Genomic DNA, 20,975 nt, shown 5'->3' with positions numbered 1-20,975 from the left:
CCCTTCCAGCCCCATGTTTCTATGATTCAATGATCTTGGGGTTGGACTAGAATACCTTTAAGGTCCCTTCCAGCCCTATGTTTCTATGATCTTGGGCAAGAGGTTGGAGTAGAAGACCTCCAAGCGCCCTCCCAGCCCTATGTTTCTATGATCTTGGGGAGTGGGTTGGACCGGAAGACCTCCAACGGCCCTTCCAGCCGTATGTTTCTATGATTCAATGATCTTAGGGTTGGACTAGAAGACCTCTAAGGTCGCTTCCAGTCCTATGTTTCTACAATCATGGGCAAGGGGTCGGACTAGAAGACCTCCAAGAACTCTTTGGGACCAAGGATCCTAGGCGCTGTCCAGCCCAGGTGGGTGCCGAAAGTTGAAACACCCCCAAAGGAAAGATTTCAAAAATTTCTCAGAGGGTGAGCAAGGGATCCGGGAAGCCACCTCACCCGTAGCGATGGCGGATGACGTCCCGGCTCAGCCGTTCTGCCAAGTAGGCGCCAATCCGATCCAGCTTCTCTGGGGCGGAGACAGCGTAGAAGGTCAGCTTCTCCATGTCCGATTTGACCAAGCCATCCTGGGCAGCCAAGAGGACATCCGGGTTGGTCAAGCATTCAGAGCTCTCCCCTTGACCGCTCCCTTTTGGAGAATCGGCTTCAACACACACACACACACACAACCTCAAAAGGCTGGGCAGGGCAGAGACGGTCAGCCTAAGGCCACTTTAAATAGGATCTCTGGCAACCCCAGAGAGAGAAGGCAGGAGGAAGAGGAGGAGGAGGAGGAGGGGGAAGGTAAAGAAATATACAAAAGGAACAGAAATATCCTTGGGAGTTTGGAAGTTTTTTAAGAAGGGAGGGAAAGGAGGAGAGGGGGGAAGAGGGAGGGAGGGACAGAGGGAGGAAGGAAGAGAAAGGGAGGAGGAAGGAAGAGGGGGAGGGGAGAGGGACAGAGGGCAGAGAAGGAAAGAGAGGGGGAAGGAAGGAAGGGGGAGGAGGAAGGAAGAGGGGAAGGGGGAGAGGGGGAGGGGTGGGCAAAGGAGGAATGAAGAGAAGGGAAGGAGGAAAGAGTGGGAGGAAGGGGGAGGAGGAAGAAAGAGGAGAAGGGGAAAGAGAGGGGGAAGGAAGGAAGGAAGGAAGGGAGGAAGGAAGAGAAAGGGAGGAGGAAGGAAGAGCGGGAGGGGAGAGGGACAGAGGGTGGCGGAAAAGAGAGGGGGAAGGAAGTAAGGGGGAGGAGGAAGGAAGAGGGGAAGGGGGAAAGAGAGGGGGAAGGAAGGAAGGAAGGAAGGAAGGGAGGGAGCCTTGCTTGGGTCTGCCACCCTCCAAGGCTAAGCACTGTGTGGGTTGTATACTTGGCTACAATTCACCTGGCTTTTTAAAAAAAAAGACTGCAATTCCCAGCAGCCACAGCTCCATCAGGAGGGGGCAAAGGGCCCGAGTCCTCCCAAAGCAGAGACTCGGCCAAGGTGAACAGCCCAGGGAATCAACCTGGCAATCTCTCTGCCCACGGTCAGGGGTTTCCATGCCACCTCCCAACCGCCTAGCGACAGAACCGCAGACAGGGAGCCATTGAGAGACCCCCCCTCCCCCCACTTACTTTGGGGTCCTCGGGAAAGATGTTGTCCACCAGGCGCTTGTATCGCGGGCGCAGGGCAGCGCAGCAGCAGCAGACCCCTGCGGAAAACACGGGCGGTGAGAAGGGGGGCTGGCGGGAAAAGAGAGACCAAAGGATGCGTTTCCGTCCGCAACCCAGAGAAGACCCTCGCTCTCTTTGCAAGTTTACGGGGCGCAGAAAAGGGGCGTCAGGGCGGCCCTGCTTGGCATCTCCCCTTGAGTCTCCCCAAGTCACTGTCAGGCCAGCAGCCCTCTTTTCTTTTTAGTCTTTGGCCGGCCAATTGAAGTCCACAGTGGTCAAGGGGCCATCGCGGCCCACCCCAGGTCTGTGGGGTAAAAATCCACCCTACCTTCCAGACGGCCAACAGGTTACCTGCTTCTTGCACCACCACGACAAAGCGAAACAAAATAAGGAAAACGGCAGAAACTCCATTTTTTGCACACCTGACGTTGGGAGAATCTTGATCTGCCATCAAGGACTCGAGCGGAAGAAGGGGACACGTCACCTACCGAAACACGAGCAGGGCCCAGGTTCCCAAGCAGGGTTGAAGTCGTAGGACCTGTCCGGCTCAGATACGGGAACAGCTGCATAAGCCTTCATCCTTGCCAGCTTGTGCCACTCAGCCCTTGCGGCTGCCTCCCGTGTCCTTTCAGCCCGCACCGAGCATTGCTGAATTCGGACACCGGCGTTCAACCCACATTGGATATCCACACCCGATGTTCCCCAGGACGAGGCCAGCGTGTGTGCAATCCCGTTAATAATGCAGGACCCTGGAAAGAGGAGACCGACCGGCGTCTCGTGGCCTCGTCCGCAGGAAAAAAAAACCACGTAGGCAGCGTTTATTCCGCGCAGCGCGGTAAACAAGCCTGCCAACAAGTCGAAACACGTCGTGCGAACCGCTCGAGAAGAAAGGTGACAGCTGCTCCTGAAGCCTCTAATCATCATTAGAAGTTGTGCCAGCTCCGAAGTGCGGCTTGGCTTCGCGGTGGCAGCAGAGGTGAGTGCGAAGCCTCCGTGGAGGATGCAAGTTTTCGGCCTTAAAAGGTCTGGGTTTCCATGGGCTGGCGTTTTTCTCTTGCAGCCCGTTTATTTTATTTAACACTCTTATTTTATTTTATTAATTTATTTATTTTGGCCAAGTGTGGTTAGACGCAGAAGGAATTTGCATAGAAGCACTTAAGTGAAAAGCAACGCAATATAATAACAATAATTGTAGGCCCTTGGGATGTTGATAAGTGGGCAGAAATGCCAAATCCACACTGAACATCTGCATGACTGGATGATGAACCATGATAACAACAACTGGAGCCCCACTTGAACATCGTTGGCATTGACAAATCGGTCAACTGCAAAAGGCAGTTTCACTCGGAACAGCTTCCATCCGGTATCCGGTATCAGCAACACTCTCGTACAGCAACATCTGCCTCTCCCAGGCCCTTCGGAAGGACTCGAGAGGTAGACAAAAATGCAAATCCAATCTGAACAGTCTGTGCAAAGAATCGTAACGACGACATCTGGGGCATCATTTGAACACCATCATTGGCATTGACAAAATCACCGTCGGTCAATTTCAAAAGGCGGATTTACTGGGAAACCGCTTACATCTTGAGATGATATTTGTAACACCAAATACCAGCTGCCTATCCCAGGCCCCTGGGAGGGATTTGATAGCAATAGCCAATTGCACTCAGACTTATATACCTCTTCCCAGTGCTTTCCAGCCATCTCTGAGCGGTTTACAGAGTCAGCATGGTGCATTGAGTCAGTGAGAATCGAACTCTTAGCAGTGGGCAGAGTTAGCCTGCAATACTGCATTCTCAGCATTACGCCACCATGGTGCGTCCTTCCTTCCTTCCTTCCTTCCTTCCTTCCTTCCTTCCTTCCTTCCTTCCTTCCTCTGAAATGGCTGTCCAGTCTCTTCTTTAAAAAGTTCTAGTGATGGAGAAGGAAGGAAGGAAGGAAGGAAGGAAGGAAGGAAGGAAGGAAAAGCAATAGCACTTAGACTTAGATACCGCTTCGTAGTGCTTTTATAGCCTTAAGCGGTTTACAGAGTCAGCCTCTGGCCCCCCACAATCCGAGTCCTCATTTTATCCACCTTGGAAGGACGGAAAGCTGAGTCAACCTTGAGTCTCATCAGGATCGAACTCCTGGCTGTGGGCAGAGTCAATCCATTCAATAGCCGGATAAATATACCGAACCCAATCTGAGCACCTGGCACCAATCACAACAACGACACCTAAAGGGTTGTTTTTATCCGTAGGAGGAAGCGTACAAGTTATGATATTATTTTAGGGAAGATTCTAGTATCGTGAAGCTTCCCTGCCTGCCAGGAAGCATTTGCTAGTCATCTTTGACCAAATATCCCTTTACGACAAATATCCCTCTTCTCTGGCGCAAGAGATTTGGGCCGCGGGCTCACATCCTGCTGTGAAGAGGGACCTTCTGATAATGTGGAGGAACTCACAGCATCTGGTAAGACATCAACAAACGGGCTTCAACTCTAATCTGATCCCAGCTTCTACAAGCCTCCAGACGCCCGTAGATGGTCTGTGATCTGCATCTGATGCGCCACGTTCCAATCCCTCCAGAGCAGAAGTCACACGGACCTATTCCCGTGTCCGAGGAAAAGCAATCATCCTCTTTTAACGACCCCATGATAACCCCTTGTGGGGTGGACTGAATGCAGCTGAGTGTTTACTGGCCAGGCGCCGTCCCTGTTGCCAGTACGGAGTTTTGTTCAGCAGATCTATTCTCATCGTGCCCAGAGAGAGAGAGAGAGAGAAATATCTGCCTCTACCGGGGATCGAACTCACAGCCTCTTGATAAAAAGAAGCCAGTCTCTGGGTCTCTACTTGGAGCCAAGCATAGGAGGCGACAAAAGGCCAGTGGAACCCGTTCACGCGAGAACCCTTTGAGCGGGATCAAAATTTCATCCTCAGAAAATATCTCGGGAAGACGGCGGTTCAAAGCCTCCATGTCTCAGAAAGTCCCTCTGTGCTATTGCGAGAAGAAGAAAAAGCTACAGTTCCCATCAAACAATTGCTTTTCCTTGGCCAAAATAATAATAACAACAATTGTTTTGGAAAAGAGAAGATGTTCAGAGAGACTAAAAGGAAAGAATAAAGGCAGGTTTAGCCGAAACACCTGTTCCAAAGTCTCTATACGCTGAACTCCTCGACTGAAATTTTGAATTGGGCATCCGTTTCTCCTCTTCTTGGGCTTAAAAGGGTGAAAATGTTTCTGGATGTTTATCAAATCGAAAAAGGAGTATTTGAAGAATAAATATCCACATAATTCAACTCCCATTCAGCCGTTAAAACTTTCTCTGGAGTTGCAGAAACTGAGCGCAAATTAAGGCCCTGTAACATTAAGGACTGCTTTAACTGTCGTGTAAATAAAATTGTTAATAACTTTCCGGATAATAATTACCCAGACTCTGGCGGTTTTGGAGGACGTGAAGCCAGAAATTTATCTTCAGAAATAACCACCCTGTCCCCCCCCACCCGCTGCTCATTTTTGCACGGGGCTTAAAAAAATCTCTGTGCAAATAATTATGAACAGATTTTTCTACTCACGTGCCGGCATCATAAATCGGTCATTTGGCCTCTATTTCCCACAAGTTGATAATCTGCAAAAAAAGGAAAGCAAAACAGGCCACGTCAGAACCGTTTCAGTGGGAAGTAGAGGAGAGAAGAAAGATAGGAAGAGAGGGATAGGAGAAAGGGTGAAGGGGGAAGATGAGGTGTATAAGGAGGAGTGGTAAGGGGAGAGAGGAGAAGGAGAAAGGGAGGGGAAGTAGAGTAGAAAATGATGGAGGGAAGACTGGATGTAGAAGAGTCGGAAGTAGAGGAGAGAAGAAGATAGGAAGAGAGGGATAGGAGAGAGTGGGAAGGGGGAAGATGAGGTGTATAAGGAGGAGTGGTAAGGGGGGAGAGTAGAAGGAGAAAGGAAGGGGAAGTAGAGTAGTATGGAAGCGGAAATACACCAATGAGGGGAAGAGTGGGAAGCAGAAGGGAGAGGAAAGGTGGGAAGAGAGGGATAGGAGAGAGGGTAAGGGGGGAAGATGAGGAGGATAAGGAGGAGTGGAATGAAGAGAGAGGAGAAGGAGAAAGGAAGGGGAAGTAGAGTAGGAAAGGAGGATGGAGGGAAGAAAGGAGAGGTAGAAGAAAGAGGTGTATGGAGAGCAGAAGAGCTAATAATGGGTTTTTATCTTTCTGGGAGTTGATGGCAACTGATGTAATTACTATTTAATACACTAGGATATTGGCTATGTAATAGTATACATGTGATTGTATGTTATGTAAACAGAAAATAAAAAATTTAAATACGAAAAAAAAGAAGGGGAAAAAAAGAGGTTGCTGTAGGTGTAAAAAAACGTCCGTAAGTCCCTTTTTTCCAGCGTCGTTGTAACTTCGGACACTAAACGAATAATTGTTAAGTTTGAGGACTGCTTAAGAAGCTCGCTAATAACCATATATTTAAAAATGAGCAATTATCCTGGCAGATTCTATGAAACCGAACACCCTGAGACCTAAAGAGGGGAAGTCACGAGCCTCAAAAGTAATTTTGCTGGCTAAAAATAAAGAGATAAAAGGAGAGCATCAAAGTAGGTTAGGAAATAGGAGACCTTGGGCTGCTCACCTCTACTCAAAGCCACTGCTCAAAGCACCTTCACACAATACAGGTGGTCCTCAACTTACAGCAGTTCACTTAGTGACCACTCAGAGTTACGACGGCACGGGGAAAAGTGACTTATGGCAAGTTTTTCACACCTACGATCTTTGCGGCATCCCCGGGGGTCAAAATTCAGATGCTTGGCAACTGACTCATACTTACGACGGTTCCAATGTCCCCGGGGGGGAGGGGGGCGGGGACAGACGTGATTCCCCCTTTTGCAACCTTCTGACCAGGCAAAGCCGATGGGAAAACTGAATTCACTTAACAAATCATGGGACTAAATTAACAACTGCAGTTATTCCACTTAACAACTGTGGCAAGGAGGGAGGTCGTAACATTCACTTCACAAATGCCTCGCTTAGCCACGTAAATTTTGAGCTCAACTGTGGTCGTAAGCTGAGGATTACCTGTACCTGCAGGAGGGGGGGGGATTGGTCAACTCATCACCCCTGGGGTGTCGTTTAAGCCAGTGTTTCCCAACCTTGGCAACTTGAAGATGTCTGGACTTCAACTCCCAGAATTCCCCAGCCAGCGAATGCTGGCTGGGGAATTCTGAGAGTTGAAGTCCGGACATCTTCAAGTTGACAAGGTTGAGAAACACTGTCCTAACCACTGCTGGGGAATTCTGGGTGTTGAAGTCCGGACATCTTCAAGTTGCCAAGGTTGGGAAACACTGGTTTAAGCAGTGATTCTGAGCCGAAAATAATTGAAATCAAATTTCAATTAAAGCTGAATCTGGGGAGAATGGAGGAGTAGACTTTCCGAAGGTTTTCACTGCTGATTTTGTTCTTCTTGTTGTTTTGCTGGGTTCTGATCGTTTTTAGGAGGTAGAATTCAAAACTTAGGACAACTTTATTGCCACTTTGAATGTACACTAATCGGCACACATTAAAATGAAATTTTGTTCCATGCGGCTCTCAATTCAATTTCAATTTAATAAAATGTGTATGCCGCCCACTCCCTTGGGACTCTGGGCGGCTTAGACAGACAGTTAAAAAAGCATTTAAAAATTTAAAAATACTAGGTATATGTACTGACTTTACAGTGGTAGAGACTAACTTGATTCTGCATCTAATAACGGCAGCAAGACTGTTGGTGGCGCAATACTGGAAGAAGGAAGACTTGCCTACGACCCAAGAATGGACATTGAAAGTAACAAACTTAGCCGAAATGGCTAAAATATCGGCATATCTTAAAGATCACTCAAATGAGAGATATAAATGAGACTGGAAAAAATGGATTGACTATATAAAAAATAAATATGGGACCAAGAAATTCCAGTTAGCCTATGCTTAAGATCAGAAATGATTTAGGCTAGACAAGAATTTGGTGGTAAACTAGAATTATTTTGACATACAAAAAAATTGTACTTCGATGTCTTACTGATTGAGGAATGATGAAATGTTTGCCTTAAAAGAAATAAAACTTTTGAATACTGAAAAATTTAAAAATAAAAAAATACAATTGTTAAAATTATACACCATCCATTCAGTCTAAGTGGGGCTGGACATTGATCAACAGCCCCAGGCCTGCCGGAACAGCCAGGTCTTAGTGGCTTTACGGAACACCGGGAGAGTGGAGGCTCACCACCTCCAATAGACGCTCCATAAACACAACAATAAATAAATACGCATATGCCCACATGCCCACATGTATTGTATGACACAGAGAAACAACAGTCTAATGCAGATGTATGTACAGGGCAAGAAAAACGAATCTTGGGCCAGCGTTGAGGTGTCAGGTTTCCAAATAGCATCCAAAATTAAATCAGAGTCCGAGGCAAAAGATTCCTCAAAGTTCCAATTTATCAAGAGAGCCACATTGGCACATCTGGGAAAATCTGAATCTGAAAGCTTCCAGGTTTTCTCCACCCGGCTGAAAGTTCAAGATCTTGCCCCCCACACCCACAAGTCCATCCCATGGTCCAATCTCCCACTGCCACGCTGGCGGCTTCCACCCATCCAGTTCCGGTCAGGTGCAGAGACAAAGGATGACCTTGGTTTTCTAAGAAGAATGTTATTATGGCTACATATCATCTAACTCTGTACAATCCCCCCTCCCATTTCTCCACCATCCAAAATGAATAGTAGAAACGTGTGGCAGACTCAAATCCAAAGATGGCTTGCAGGTTTGACAGCATCCCTGAAAAGCAGGAGGAAGAGACCCAATTTTGTCCCCTAAATCTGAATTGTTAGATCTAAGAGCTACTTCTCCAGTATTTCTAAGGCTAGATCAGGCGCTGGCTGGGGAATTCTGGGAGTTGAAGTCCACAGGTCTTAAAAGGGACCAAGATCGGACAGCCCTGAAGTGGACAGACACATTACGGTGACCCAATTCACTGATGACTGGCCAGAAGACAAAAGAGAGGGTCACAACCGCAGTTTACAAACATCGGTTTGTAAAAAAGCATTCCCCTGAGGATGCTTCCCAGCCTGGTAGCGAAACCTTCAGAAAGCAGCCCATCATCTCTAATCTCCTCATCCTCATCCTCCTACACCCCAACTACAGATATCCCCCACTATCGTAAACCATCAAAGCCAACACCAGCCAATGCACAGAACGGCTCAAAGAAGCAGCGCAAAATTGGAAGATGCGCAGAGATGCCCCTGCCCCCAACCCCCACCCAGCCCAGAGAATCGCCAAGACCCGGACACGACCAAATGGATCACATCATCATCATCATCGCTCATTAATATCACCTGAGACTACTTGCAACAAAACTGAATAGAAACGTCAGGTGTGCCACGCGGACAATTCAAACCGGGCTGAAAAGAATCTGGCTTCAATTTTTTTACTCGCAACCTTTTCCAGATTTAATTTAAAACATTTCCCGCCCTCCCCCACCTCCGTCTGATGGGGAAAAAATACGCCATCCTATCATGGTGGTGGTGAAACAGAGCGCACATGTTATTCCCCCCCCCCCCAATGTTCCATGCAGGCAGGAAGAAGCTCCGGTACCTTTTTAAAGTCTCGTTTTTTTAAAACGTGCCTAATACCCAGCTTGGAGGGACCAATTAAGTGAAGCCCTGGCATAAAACTGTTCTGCAAAATGAGCGATGGTGAACCCTGCCGCATCAGGGTTGAATTTGGATCACCGAGGAGCCCCTTTCGGGAAAAGACGACGCTAAAATAGTCCTTTTAACGTCCTATGTAGAAAGGGGGGGGGAGTTTCTTTCAAACCCCAGCTGCCTGGGGTTTGACAGACAGAGATACTCCTTCGAGTATTGCTGGCTCCGAGCTCTCAAGGATGCCGTAATTTATTTTAATTTTATGCACTTTATATCCCTTTCAGCTTTCAGAATTACTCTTTGCAATTTATCTTTTTCTATGCTGGTCTGTGACCATAAATGAGGATTCGATTCTAGTCCTTTAACGGCAGCAACTAACCGTTGTTATCCTCAACTGGCTGTTTGCCCCTGTTTTCCAAAACAGTTTCTTTCAGGAAACCGATAACGGGAGAATATCTGCAGCTCAGGGTTGAACTGAAAGGCCCTGGGTGCCCTCGGAGGCTGGTGGCTTTCTTGCAGATGTCAATTATAATGTTACCTAGTTGGGTAATGAAATGTCTATAAGAAAACCACCAAGCTTGGTTGATTGGTAGGGAAGGAAGGAAGGAAGGAAGGAAGGAAGGAAGGAGGGAGGGAGGGAGGGAGACATCACTGATGATGTTACTTTGTTGGGTCATGAAACATCTGCAAAAAAACCAGTGGGGTTTCTGGAGAGCAGGAGGAGCAGGAAGAGAGCAGGAGGAGGACTGTGGGGTCCTTGGTGCTCCCTGAGCTTGGTGGTTTTCTGGCAGATGTTTCATGACCCAGCTAGGGAACAGCTTCAGTGCTAGAAGGGAAGAGGAGGAGTGGGAGGAGGAGGAGGACAAGGAGGAGGAAAAGGAGGGAGAAGGAAGAGGAAAAGGCGGAGGAGGAGGAGGAGGACAATGGAGCCCTTGGTGCTCTCTGAGCTTGGTTGTTTTCTTGCAGACGTTTCATGACCCAGCTAGGGAACAGCATCAGTGCTAGAAGGGAGAGGGGTGTATGGAGAGGAGGAGGAGGAGGATGACTATGAAGTCCTTGGTGCTCTTGGAGCTTAGGTTTTTTTTTTTGCAGATGTTTCATGACCCAAAGAGCCGAGGTGGCGCAGTGCTTAGGGTGCGGTACTGCAGGCCACTTCAGCTGACTGTTATCTGCAGTTCGGCTGTTCAAATCTCACCGGCTCAAGGTTGACTCAGCCTTCCATCCTTCCGAGGTGGGTGAAATGAGGACCCGGATTGTTGTTGGGGGCGATATGCTGACTCTGTAAACCGCTTAGAGAGGGCTGAAAGCCCTATGAAGCGGTATATAAGTCTAACTGCTATTGCTATTGCTAAAGTAACATCTTTGGTGCATATGGTTACACTCTGCTTTCTAACACTGATGATGTTACCTACTGGGGCAATGAAAAATGGGAGCACCATGGAACTCACAGTCCTCCTCCCCCTCCCCTCTGCAAACCCTTCTCCCTACCAGCACTGATGCTGTTCCCTAGTTGGGTCATGAAACGTCTGCAAGAAAACTCCCAAGCTCAGAGAGCATCAAGGACAACGCAACCACCCTCCTCCTCCTCCTCCTCCTCCACCACCACCACCATTCCTAAAAACCCTCTCCCTTCTAGCACTGATGATGTTACCTAGTTGGGTCATGAAACGTCTGCAAGAAAACTGCCAAGATCAGAGAGCACCAAGGACGCCGCAGTTCGTTCCTTCCTTCCTTCCTTCCTTCCTTCCTTCCTTCCTTCCTTCCTTCCTTCCTCCTCTTTCTTTCTTTCTTTCTTTCCTCCTCTTCCTTCCCACATTCCCCACTCCTTTCTAGCACTGATGATGTTCCCTAGTTGGGTCATGAAACGTCTGCAAGAAAACTCCCAAGATCAGAGAGCACCAAGGACCCCCCCAGTTCAACCGGGAGCTACAAATATCAGGCTTACTGCAAAGGCTGCACAAGGGCTCCTCGTGAGGAGGAATCCTTTTGACCAGGCAGGCAAATGAATGGGGGGGAGGGGGGGTGGGCTATCCCCTTCCCGGTTCTCCCCCGCAGCAGCCTCCCCCCCCTCTCTCTACCGGCTTGCCCGGACTGACTTCTACCTGCTGCGAGATTTCCCGGGGAGGGGAGGGAGGGGAGGGGAGCAGCTGCTCCTCTCCCGGGACCCCCAAGGAGACCCCATTCCTTTCACTGCATTCCCCGGTGGGGTTTCTAGGCCGCCCCCCCTCCCCTCCCTCCCTCCCCCTCCCTCCCAATCCTCAAAGGCAACAAAACGTTACAATGTTGCAAAGAAGCCGAGCGTGAAAAATCAACACTCGGGATTCAAAGCGTCCGCGGGGAAAGGGGGTCCCCGGGGCGGCTGGGCAACCGCCCTCCGGGGTCCCTCCGGGCTCTCTGGGGACCCCCGGCTGCAACGCCCCCCCCCTCGCCCAGTGACACCCCCCCCAGCCAGATCAGCCCTCCCAGAGACCCCCCTCTAACCCAGCCAGGGATGCAACCTCCCCCTCTCGCTGCCCCCCCTTTTCCCTCCCCCTCCCCATTTCCTGCGGCCCGGGAGCCCCCGCGGACCCCCCCCCCCGCCTTCGCCAACCGGGCGCCCCCTGGATTGGGTAGGTGGGGGTCCCCTTAAGCCGCTTGGGTGGAGGAGGGCGGCGGTGAGGGGCCTGTCTGGGGGGGGTCTCCCGGAGGTTGTCTTGGCTCCCGGCCCTCCCGGCCCTCCCCGTCCCCCGCGGACTCACCCAGCGGCCGGACGCAGCGAGCGAAGCAGCCGCAGCGGCAGAAGCACCGCCGCCATCTTGGCCCGCCGCGCGGTGCATTGTGGGCGTGGTAGTTCTGCGCGCCGGGGAAGGGAGGGGCCTCCCCGCTTGCCCCTCCCACCCCCCCCTCTCTCTCTCCCCCGGCGGGACGCGGGTTTGGAGCGTCGTGTGAACCCACTCGCGTGTTTAAGGCGCCGCCTCTGGCTCTCTCGGGAGTTTTGGGGGTCTCTTTCGGGGGTCTTTGTCCCGGTGCAGCCCTGCAGGAGTGCGGGGGATTGGGGAGTCCCGGAGGACCCCCAGATTGCAGACCGGGGCTCAGCATAGGGGGTGCATTCCCAAATCTCGGAGACCCCCCCAACCCAAATATGATTAATTATGGTATTATTAATAATTTTATGGCTGACATTAATCATTTCATTATTAAATCATATAAGAACTGGGGGTCCCTGGGCAGATTGCAGAAGGATAAATTGGGGAAGGGGATGATGGATACTAAGCTGAAATGGTCGGGGAAGAGAAAATGCGCACAGCATCTAAGGACACTTTGAGCAGCTTTTCCTGGGCGCCGCATGTTATATTTAGGATAACGCAGCTGTCCACAGGGGCTAAAGGCATGCGGAGAAGGGTTTCTGGGCATAAACAGAGCGTCCCTAACCGGAATCCGCCTTCTAGGCCAGTGTTTCTCAACCTTGGCAACTTGAAGATGTCTGGACTTCAAGTCCCAGAATTCCCCAGCCAGCGAATGCTGGCTGGGGAATTCTGGGAGTTGAAGTCCTGACATCTTCAAGTTGCCGAGGTTGAGAAACACTGTCCTAACCACTGCTGGGGAATTCTGGGAATTGAAGTCCAGACATCTTCAAGTTGCCAAGGTTGAGAAACACTGTTTTAGGCGGAACTGCAAGGTGTAACGTCCGATTACGGCCACCAGGTGGTGCTGCTGCTCCGTGGGAGGTTAAAGGCGATTCTAAGCCCCCTCCTTTGCTTTCTGAATGACAGCTCCCATCCTTTCCAGGGGGGCGTTGGGGAGGGGGCATTTGGAGACAATTGTGGGGGTCGATGGGGACAGACTCAGCTTTGGGTATTAAATTGTGACTTCCTCTTAGATTCTGCCAAGCCTGGGCCTGCCCTGTCTCCTCCAGGCAAGTCCAGGTTTGTAGGATTGCCCCCCCCCCCCCCCCAGTGATGCTCAGTTTTAAGAAGGGTGGACTTCAACTCCCAGAATTCCCCAGCCGGCATGTTTTAAGGGTGGGACTTCAATTCCCAGAATTCCCTGACCAGCATGCTTTAAGATGGGTGGACGTCAGCTCCCAGAATTCCCCAGCCTGCATGTTTTAAGATGGGGGGGGGGACTTAAACTCCCAGATGGGGGGGGGGGACCTCAGCTCCCAGAATTCCCAACATGCTTTAAAGGAAATGGGGGGACTTCAATTCCCAGAATGGCTGGGGAATTGAAGTCAAATTCTGGAGCTTGGATACCCCTGGTAGTGGGTCTCCCGCTTGAGCTAGAGAAGATCTCCAAGGTCCCTTCCAACTGGATTACTCTCTTCCTATTCCCCTCTGGGCTTCAAGCCCCTTCTCTTCCCCTCCCTCTCCGCCAATAATAAAATTGTGATTACGCGACCCAGGTGGGACTTGAACCCACAATCCCCAGCTCCGGAGGCTGATGCCTTATCCATTAGGCCACTGGGCCCCCTTCCTCAGCTCCTCGCTGCCGCCGCTCCTGCAGCTAACAGCGGGGGTGGAGAGGGGGGGGGGCAGAGCCAGCCTTGGCATCGAAAGGGGAGGTCTGGATGCCGTTGACGGAGAGGGAAAGGCAGAGAAGCAGGGCTGGCAGGCGGAGTGTGGCGGCTGCTGCGGTGGCTTTGATGACGTCGTTGTGCGGATCTCTGGAAACGGAGCCCAGCTGGATTCTGCCACCAAAACAAGCCACGATGCCTGTCTGGAATCCGCTTCACTGGTCAAGGCTGGCCAAGAGATCCCGGCTGCAGAAGGAGGATCTCACACCCGGAGGCTGATTTCTTTGCCTAGGAAACGCAGAGGGCCAGATCTGGTTTAGAAAAAGCATCGGAATCACAGCCACAACGGTGGGCTCAAAGCTCTCACCTTTTTTATCCGACGATGGCCGTAAGGAAAAACTATGTCCTCCGTCTTCCAACGGTCCATGTAGTGACGGTTCAGAGTTAATGACAAACTGCAAATGGCCACTCAGGACAGGTTTTTCACACTTAACGGCCGTTGCAGAATCACACGATTCGTGTTTGGAAGGTTGGCAACTAACTCATACTTATGACGGTTGCAGCGTCATGGGATCCCCCCTCATGCCACCTTCTTTGGACCACGGAAGAAGCCAGCCTCGTTTAACAATCGTCTGACTGGTTTAACGACGACGGCGGTCATTCCCTTAACAAAGTTGTGGCGAGAAAAAGTTGTAAAATGGGGGCAAACTCCTTATCAGTAACAGAAAATTGTGCATTCTGTTGTGGTCCTAAGTCGAGGACCACCTTCCAAGGTTTGTGGGGGGAGGGAATAATCGGGCTGGGATTGTTCTCAATAATATCCGGCTTGTGATTCACTATGGAAAACCACTGAGATGCACCGTCCATCCCTTGTGGCTGATGGAAGATGCTCAGAACCCCCCCTGTGAGATGTCCCTCTGGTTGATGGTCCCCCCCTTGTCAGGAGGTTCCTCCTCAATTCCAGGCTGCTTCTCTGCTTGGTTAGCTTCCATCCATTGCTTCTTCTGCCTTCAGGGGCTTTGGAGAACAGGACAGGACAATAAGAGTCGGAAGGAACCCTGGAGATCTTCTAGTCCAGCCCCCTGTTCACGCAGGAGAACCTGCCCAGACCATTCCAGGCAGATGCCCGCCTAGTCTCTTCTTGAAAACCTCCAGTGATGGAAGCACCCGCAACTTCTGGTGGGAAGCTGTTCCACAGGTTAATCGTCCTCACTGTTTCAGGAAGTTTCTCCCTTCAGTCTAGGTTGCTTCTCCCCTTGGTGAGTTTCCATCCGTGGCTTCTTCGGCTGTTTTGGAGAATAGGTTGACCCCCCCAGGGGGTGGGTTCTGGCAGGCACTACTGCCGGTTCGCTCGGGGGCGCGCACGCGCACTGCAATGAAAATCATTCTGCGCATGGCGCAGAAGCAAAAAACAAGATGGCGGTGCCTTCACTGCCGCCTGAAGAACTGGTTCGGGGCCGTGGCAGGCCTGGGTCGTTGTGGGTTCCAGCGACCCAGGCCTCCAAACCACTACCAGTTCGACTGAACCGGTCCAAACTGGTAGGAACTCACCACTGGTTGACCCCCTCCTCTCTGTGGCAGCCCCTGAGATATCGGAAGATGCTATCCTGTCTCCCCTGGTCCTTCTTTTCATCAAGCTAGACATCCCCAGTTCCTGCAACCGTTCTTCATATGTTTTAGCCTCCAGTCCCCTAATCCTCTTTGTTGCTCTTCTCTGCCCTCTTTCTAGAGTCTCCACATCTTTTCCACATCGTGGGCACCAAAACTGGATGCAAATATTCCAAGTGTGGCCTTCCCAAGGCCTTATAAAGTGGTATTAACACTTCGCGTGAAGCTTTATGAAGCTGCACTAGAACTTCATGTGATCCAGTGTTAAAATAGGACCATCTGAATATATTAATAGATAGTAGAAATACACCGAAGGGAGGAGTAGAGGGATAGAAGAAAGAGGGGTAGAGAGGGTGGGAGAGAGGATGGGAGGGAGGGTGAGAAGGAAGGGAGGGAGCATATTGGGAGAGAGGAGTGGTAGAGGGGGAGGGGAAGTAGGGTAGAGGGGAATGATGGAGGGAAGAGGGAAAGTTGGAGGGGGGTGAAAGAAAGGGTGTATGGAGGGTCGAAGAGATACATTGGGTTTCTATTTTGGGGGGTATTATTGACAAGAGGAATGGCGGTGTTTATTGTTTAATGTTATATGGCCCCGGTTCTGCACAGTATATATGTGACTGTACGAAAATGAAAATGGAAAATAAAACATATTTACAAGACAGAAAAAAAAAATAGAACTTCATGTGATCTCGATGCCATGCAACCTAGGACTGCATTGGCTTTTTTCGCAGCTGTGGCCCAGCAAGGGCTCATAGGCACGCGGTTCTCCATTAGGGCACCTGGACCCCCTACTCATTCCAGTGGACCCACCTGTTGGGGTGTCAATAGCTTCCCATGAACAATTCCAGAGGCTGCCTTTACCCAGTAAAGCAGTGGTGAAATTCAATTTTTTTTAACTATCGGTTCGGTGGGCGTGGCTTGTGGGGGTGGGGTTCTATGATTGAGTGGGCATGGCCAACTCGATGTCACGCATGACCACACCCACTGGGTCACATGCCCACCACCACCAGCAAGCCACGCCCACAGAACCAGGTAGGAAAAAATGTGCGTATGAGTCCATTCACCGCGGAATTGCTGCTCCCTTTATGGTCCTCCCTCCCGGGCCCCTCCCTCTCAGGGACTATCTTAAAGGGACAGGCTGCAGCAGTTGTGCTGTGAACGGAGGGGGAAACGTTCGGATTGGGTGGGCGGGTCGAGCAGCCGGAAGAGGTGAGCAGCGACAGAGCGACCAGGCGGGCATACCGGTTCGGCCGAACTGGGAGGATTTCACCCCTCCAGTCAAGTCCTTTGTGGCTTAGTTGGCACAGGGTACCTGTAAGACCATCATCCTCAACTGGAGTCTGTGGATCCTAGACGTTCCTTCTAGAAGGCCTGAAAACGAAGCATTTCCCATTATGGCCCTAAAGCTTTGGAATTGTTGTGGCGGACAGTGAGGAGGCTGGGGAGGAACCTGGGCCAGTCCTGGGGGCTGGGGAAAGCTCGCAGGAGGGCTCTGCGTCGGGGGCAGAGAGGGAGATAGACGGCAGTGAGGCAGAAGAACAGCTGGAGCCTGTTCCCAGTGTGCGCATGCGCAGGGCTGCCAGAAGACAAGAACAACTAAGGAAGCAGGGTCGACTCAAGAGTAAAGCCACACCCTGGAGGCGATTGGCCCCTCCCAGAGGAAACAAAAGAGGAGCGAATGGGGAGGGGGCTTTTGCAGGAAACAATTGGTTCATTTCGGTCTGGAAAGTTCTGTTTGTGACCCTAAGAGACTCTGTCCACAGTGTTGCCTTGCCCTGCAAAGTTTGCAAACTTATTATTTGGCAGCTCTCAAGACAACATAAGGTTCGTGTGGATAAACATTCCTTTGAAAGGCTGTTTGCCAAGCCTTGCTGGCTGTGAAGGAAAGGAATTCACAGTTGTGTAAATAAAAGGGGTTTTGTGGGGACCACGACTTTGCTTCCCGCTTTCTAAGGAAGCCTGAGTCAGAGCAGGAACAGACTTTCCGAGGAAGTCAAACACGTCTGTTGTGTCACACCTCCACAAATTGTGGCTTCCAGAGGGCAGCGGGGGCAGACGGGAGGCCAAGAGCTCGCAGTGTTTCTTCTCCCTGGATTGTCTTTCCACATTTCTTGATTTTCTTTTATTATCATGGGTGCTTTAATTTATTTGTAATGTTGTATGTGATTACCGCAATCGTTAGCCACTGGGATGGATCCAATGCTTGCATCATTGCACGTACTTTCGGTCTGAGCCATGGCTCAATTTCTGTCTCTCCTTGAGTCCTAACACAAAGGCAAATATTTGTTTTCCAGACCAAATTGGTCTGTTTGCTCACGTCTAAATTCCTGCGGTTACACCTGAGACGTTGTAGGAGGCCTGGCAGTGTGAGGTTTGCGGTGGTAAGAGATGAGAAGGACCAGTTAGCGCCGTTTCCCCAACTGATGCGTTTCGTTTCAGCTTCTGCTGCCATTCAGCCTTCGAATAAGGATGCCAAGAGGGAAAAATTGCTCCCAGATTCCTTCGGATTCTTAGATCTTATATATCTACCCAGGGAGTCCTCGGTTTACGACCCACAATTGAGCCCAAGCGTACTGTTGGGAGCGAGACGTCCGTTAAGTCAGTTGTGCGTGCGCCCCATCTTGCAAACCTTTCGCACCGTTGTTAATCACGGCAGTTGGGTTGGACTAGAAGACCTCCAAGGTTCCCTCCAACTCTGGTATTTGATTCCGTTCCAGTTGTTAAGCTAGTCAAACGGCCAAGGAAATATTGGTGCAAAACTCAGAAATGGCTGGAAGAAATTACGGAGCAAAAAAACAGAATTGAAACCAGAATCGTTCTTATTAGGAATATGAGACCCGATAATGGATAAAGAATTTCAATGCGCAATACTACACATAGTTCAGGATTCCTTTTGCACAAAACTGGAAACATATCTATACACCCAGAGACGAAACAATAACTAGAAAAGTACTGCGAATGTGCAGAGATGGACGAAATGACCACGGAATTAAAAGAAAGAGACGAATCGGGTTTCTACAAAATATAGAATAGAATTTATCAGTGGCTAGAAAACAGGAGCCCAAAACAGGAAATTAAAGTCTTTGTTTGTGTGTTTTTTCCCCCCTAAACTAGTATTGAATAAAAATCAATCAAAGTTACTAATTACCATCAAACTTAAAGTACTGACTACAACATAATGGTGATAGGAACAATTAATATTATTACAATAATGACATTATGACAGAGGTTAAAGCTGATAGGAAGAGAATGGAGATCTACGAAGGCTAAACTTGAAAGCCAATACAGAAGGCTGTATAATTACTTTATACCAGTGTTTCTCAACCTTGCTGCGCTGGCTGGGGAATTCTGGGAGTTGAAGTCCACAGGACTTAAAGTCGCCAAGGTTGAGAAACACTGCTTTATATTGTTATGTATGTCTTCGTTTTTTCCCCCCTTTTTTTGTGTGTGTCTTTCTGTTTTTAAAGGTAAAAATGTTTAATAAAAACTATTTTTTTTTTAAAAAAGATAATCAAAAGTGAATCCGGCTTCCCCCATTGCTTGTCGGAAAAGTGCAAATTGATTGTGAAATCATTGTGAAAAACGGCCGCAAGACACTCTTTATCCCTGCTGCTCAAACTTTGAACGGTTGTAACTTCGAGGACCACCTGTGCGTCATTCCTTTCGTGGACAGGTAGTCCTCGATTTATGGCACCGAAAAAAAGTGACTTACAACCACTCCTCGCGTTTACAACTGTTGCTGCAGCCCTGTGGCCACAGGAGCAGAATTTGGGTGCCTCGGCAAGTGCCCTGTACTTATGACGGTTTCCCTGTTCCTCATTTGCGACCTTTTGACCAGTAAAGTCAAGGGGGGGGGCAGATTCACTTAACGGCCGTGTAATTAATTTAACAACTGAAGGGATTCGGTGGCCAGAAAGGCTGTAAACTGGGGCAAAACTCACTTAAATGAATGCTTCGCTTAGCAGCGGAAATTTGGGGCTCCGTTGTGGTTGTACGTCGAGGACTAGCTGTATTTATGACGGTTGCCCTTTTCCCGGGGTCACATGATCCCCTTTTGCGACCTTCTGACCAGTGGGAAGCCAGATTCACTTAACGGCCATGTTATAAATTTAAACAACTGCAGCGATTCACTTAACAACTACGGCAAGAAAGGTTGCAAAAGGGGGACAAAATTCATTTAGCAGCAGTCTCCCTTTAGCAATGTAAATTTTGGGCTATGGTCGTAAATCGAGGACTTGCCTGCATTTCTCTTCAGAAATAAGAGGCAGCGGAACCCGGCGATCCATTTCCCTTTGCAAATATTGGCTCGGATGTTTATAGCAAAATGTTTGAACAGGCCGGTCTGCATTTGATTCCTTTCGCAAGTTTCGCCTTCGCACTCGGCTTGACGGGACGTTTGCTGTTCTCTTGGGACAAGTTTACTTTGTCAGATTCCCAAGGAGTTTTACTCACAGGGGGCCCTTGTGGAACTTCCCTCCTCCTGTTGTGGCACTGCCAGATATATTTCCCGTGGCTTATTTGCTCGGTTTCGCAAAGGGAAGAGAGGATGAGAATGTCCCTCCCGGGGGGGTCACTTCATCCCTTCCGAATTTGGGAGCCTCCACCTGGGTGGCTTCATTCCTGGGTGACTCGGTATTTTTAGCATTGTTTATTTTCTGATAAATGGGATTCCTTCCCGATAGAACAGCGGCCGCCAATCTTGGCCACTTTAAGACTTGTGGACTTCAACTCCCAGAATCCCCTAGCCAGCATGTTTTAAGAGGGGAATTTCAATTCCCAGAATTCCCCATCTGGCATGTTTTAAGATGGGTGGACTTCAACTCCCAGAATCCCCCAACCAGCATGTTTTAAGAGGGGAATTTCAATTCCCAGAATTCCCCAGCCAGTGTGTTTTAAGATGGATGGACTTCAACTCCCAGAATTCCCCATCTGGCATGTTTTAAGATGGGTGGACTTCAACTCCCAGAATCCCCCAGCCAGCGTGTTTTAAGAGGGGAATTTCAATTCCCAGAATTCCCCAGCCAGCGTGTTTTAAGAGGGGAATTTCAATTCCCAGAATTCCCCACCAAGCATGCTTTAAGATGAGCGGACTTCAACTCCCAGAATTCCCCAGTCAGTTGTTTTAAGATGGGTGGACTTCAACTCCCAGAATTCCCCATCTGGCATGTTTTAAGATGGGTGGACTTCAACTCCCAGAATTCCCCAGTCAGTTGTTTTAAGATGGGTGGACTTCAACTCCCAGAATTCCCCATCTGGCATGTTTTAAGATGGGTGGACTTCAACTCCCAGAATCCCCCAGCCAGCATGTTTTAAGAGGGGAATTTCAACTCCCAGAATCCCCCAGCCAGCGTGTTTTAAGAGGGGAATTTCAATTCCCAGAATTCCCCACCAAGCATGCTTTAAGATGGGCGGACTTCAACTCCCAGAATTCCCCAGTCAGTTGTTTTAAGATGGGTGGACTTCAACTCCCAGAATTCCCCACCAAGCATGCTTTAAGAGAGGTGGACTTCAACTCCCAGAATCCCCCAGCCAGAGTGTTTTAAGGGAGGGACTTCAACTCCCAGAATTCCCCATCTGGCGTGTTTTAA

General features: G+C 49.7%; 1 protein-coding gene and 1 non-coding gene across 3 annotated transcripts in view; both read right to left on the bottom strand.

Annotated features, from left to right (window-relative positions):
* Positions 1-20,975, bottom strand: part of EFR3A (EFR3 homolog A) — a 95,156-nt gene that overhangs the window by 45,320 nt on the left and 28,861 nt on the right. The window contains exons 1-4 of one of the 2 annotated variants that reach the window (XM_032223494.1): positions 12,029-12,103; positions 5,181-5,233; positions 1,588-1,664; positions 441-568 (exon numbers count right to left, since the gene is read on the bottom strand). In XM_032223494.1, coding sequence (XP_032079385.1) covers positions 441-568; positions 1,588-1,664; positions 5,181-5,193 — 218 coding nt within the window. In that variant the 5' untranslated portion in view covers positions 5,194-5,233; positions 12,029-12,103. Of the gene's footprint in view, positions 1-440; positions 569-1,587; positions 1,665-5,180; positions 5,234-12,028; positions 12,104-20,975 lie in introns of those variants that run through there. The other variant, XM_032223495.1, reaches the window with a different exon arrangement.
* TRNAR-CCG lies at positions 13,664-13,736 on the bottom strand. The gene has a single exon. It is a non-coding gene; the product is annotated as a tRNA-Arg (tRNA).

Source organism: Thamnophis elegans, chromosome 8 (genome assembly GCF_009769535.1).
Source record: "Thamnophis elegans isolate rThaEle1 chromosome 8, rThaEle1.pri, whole genome shotgun sequence".
NCBI classification, from domain to species: domain Eukaryota; kingdom Metazoa; phylum Chordata; class Lepidosauria; order Squamata; family Colubridae; genus Thamnophis; species Thamnophis elegans.
The sequence above is the reverse complement of the archived record's forward strand: the minus strand, read 5'-3'. Positions and strand labels throughout refer to the sequence as shown.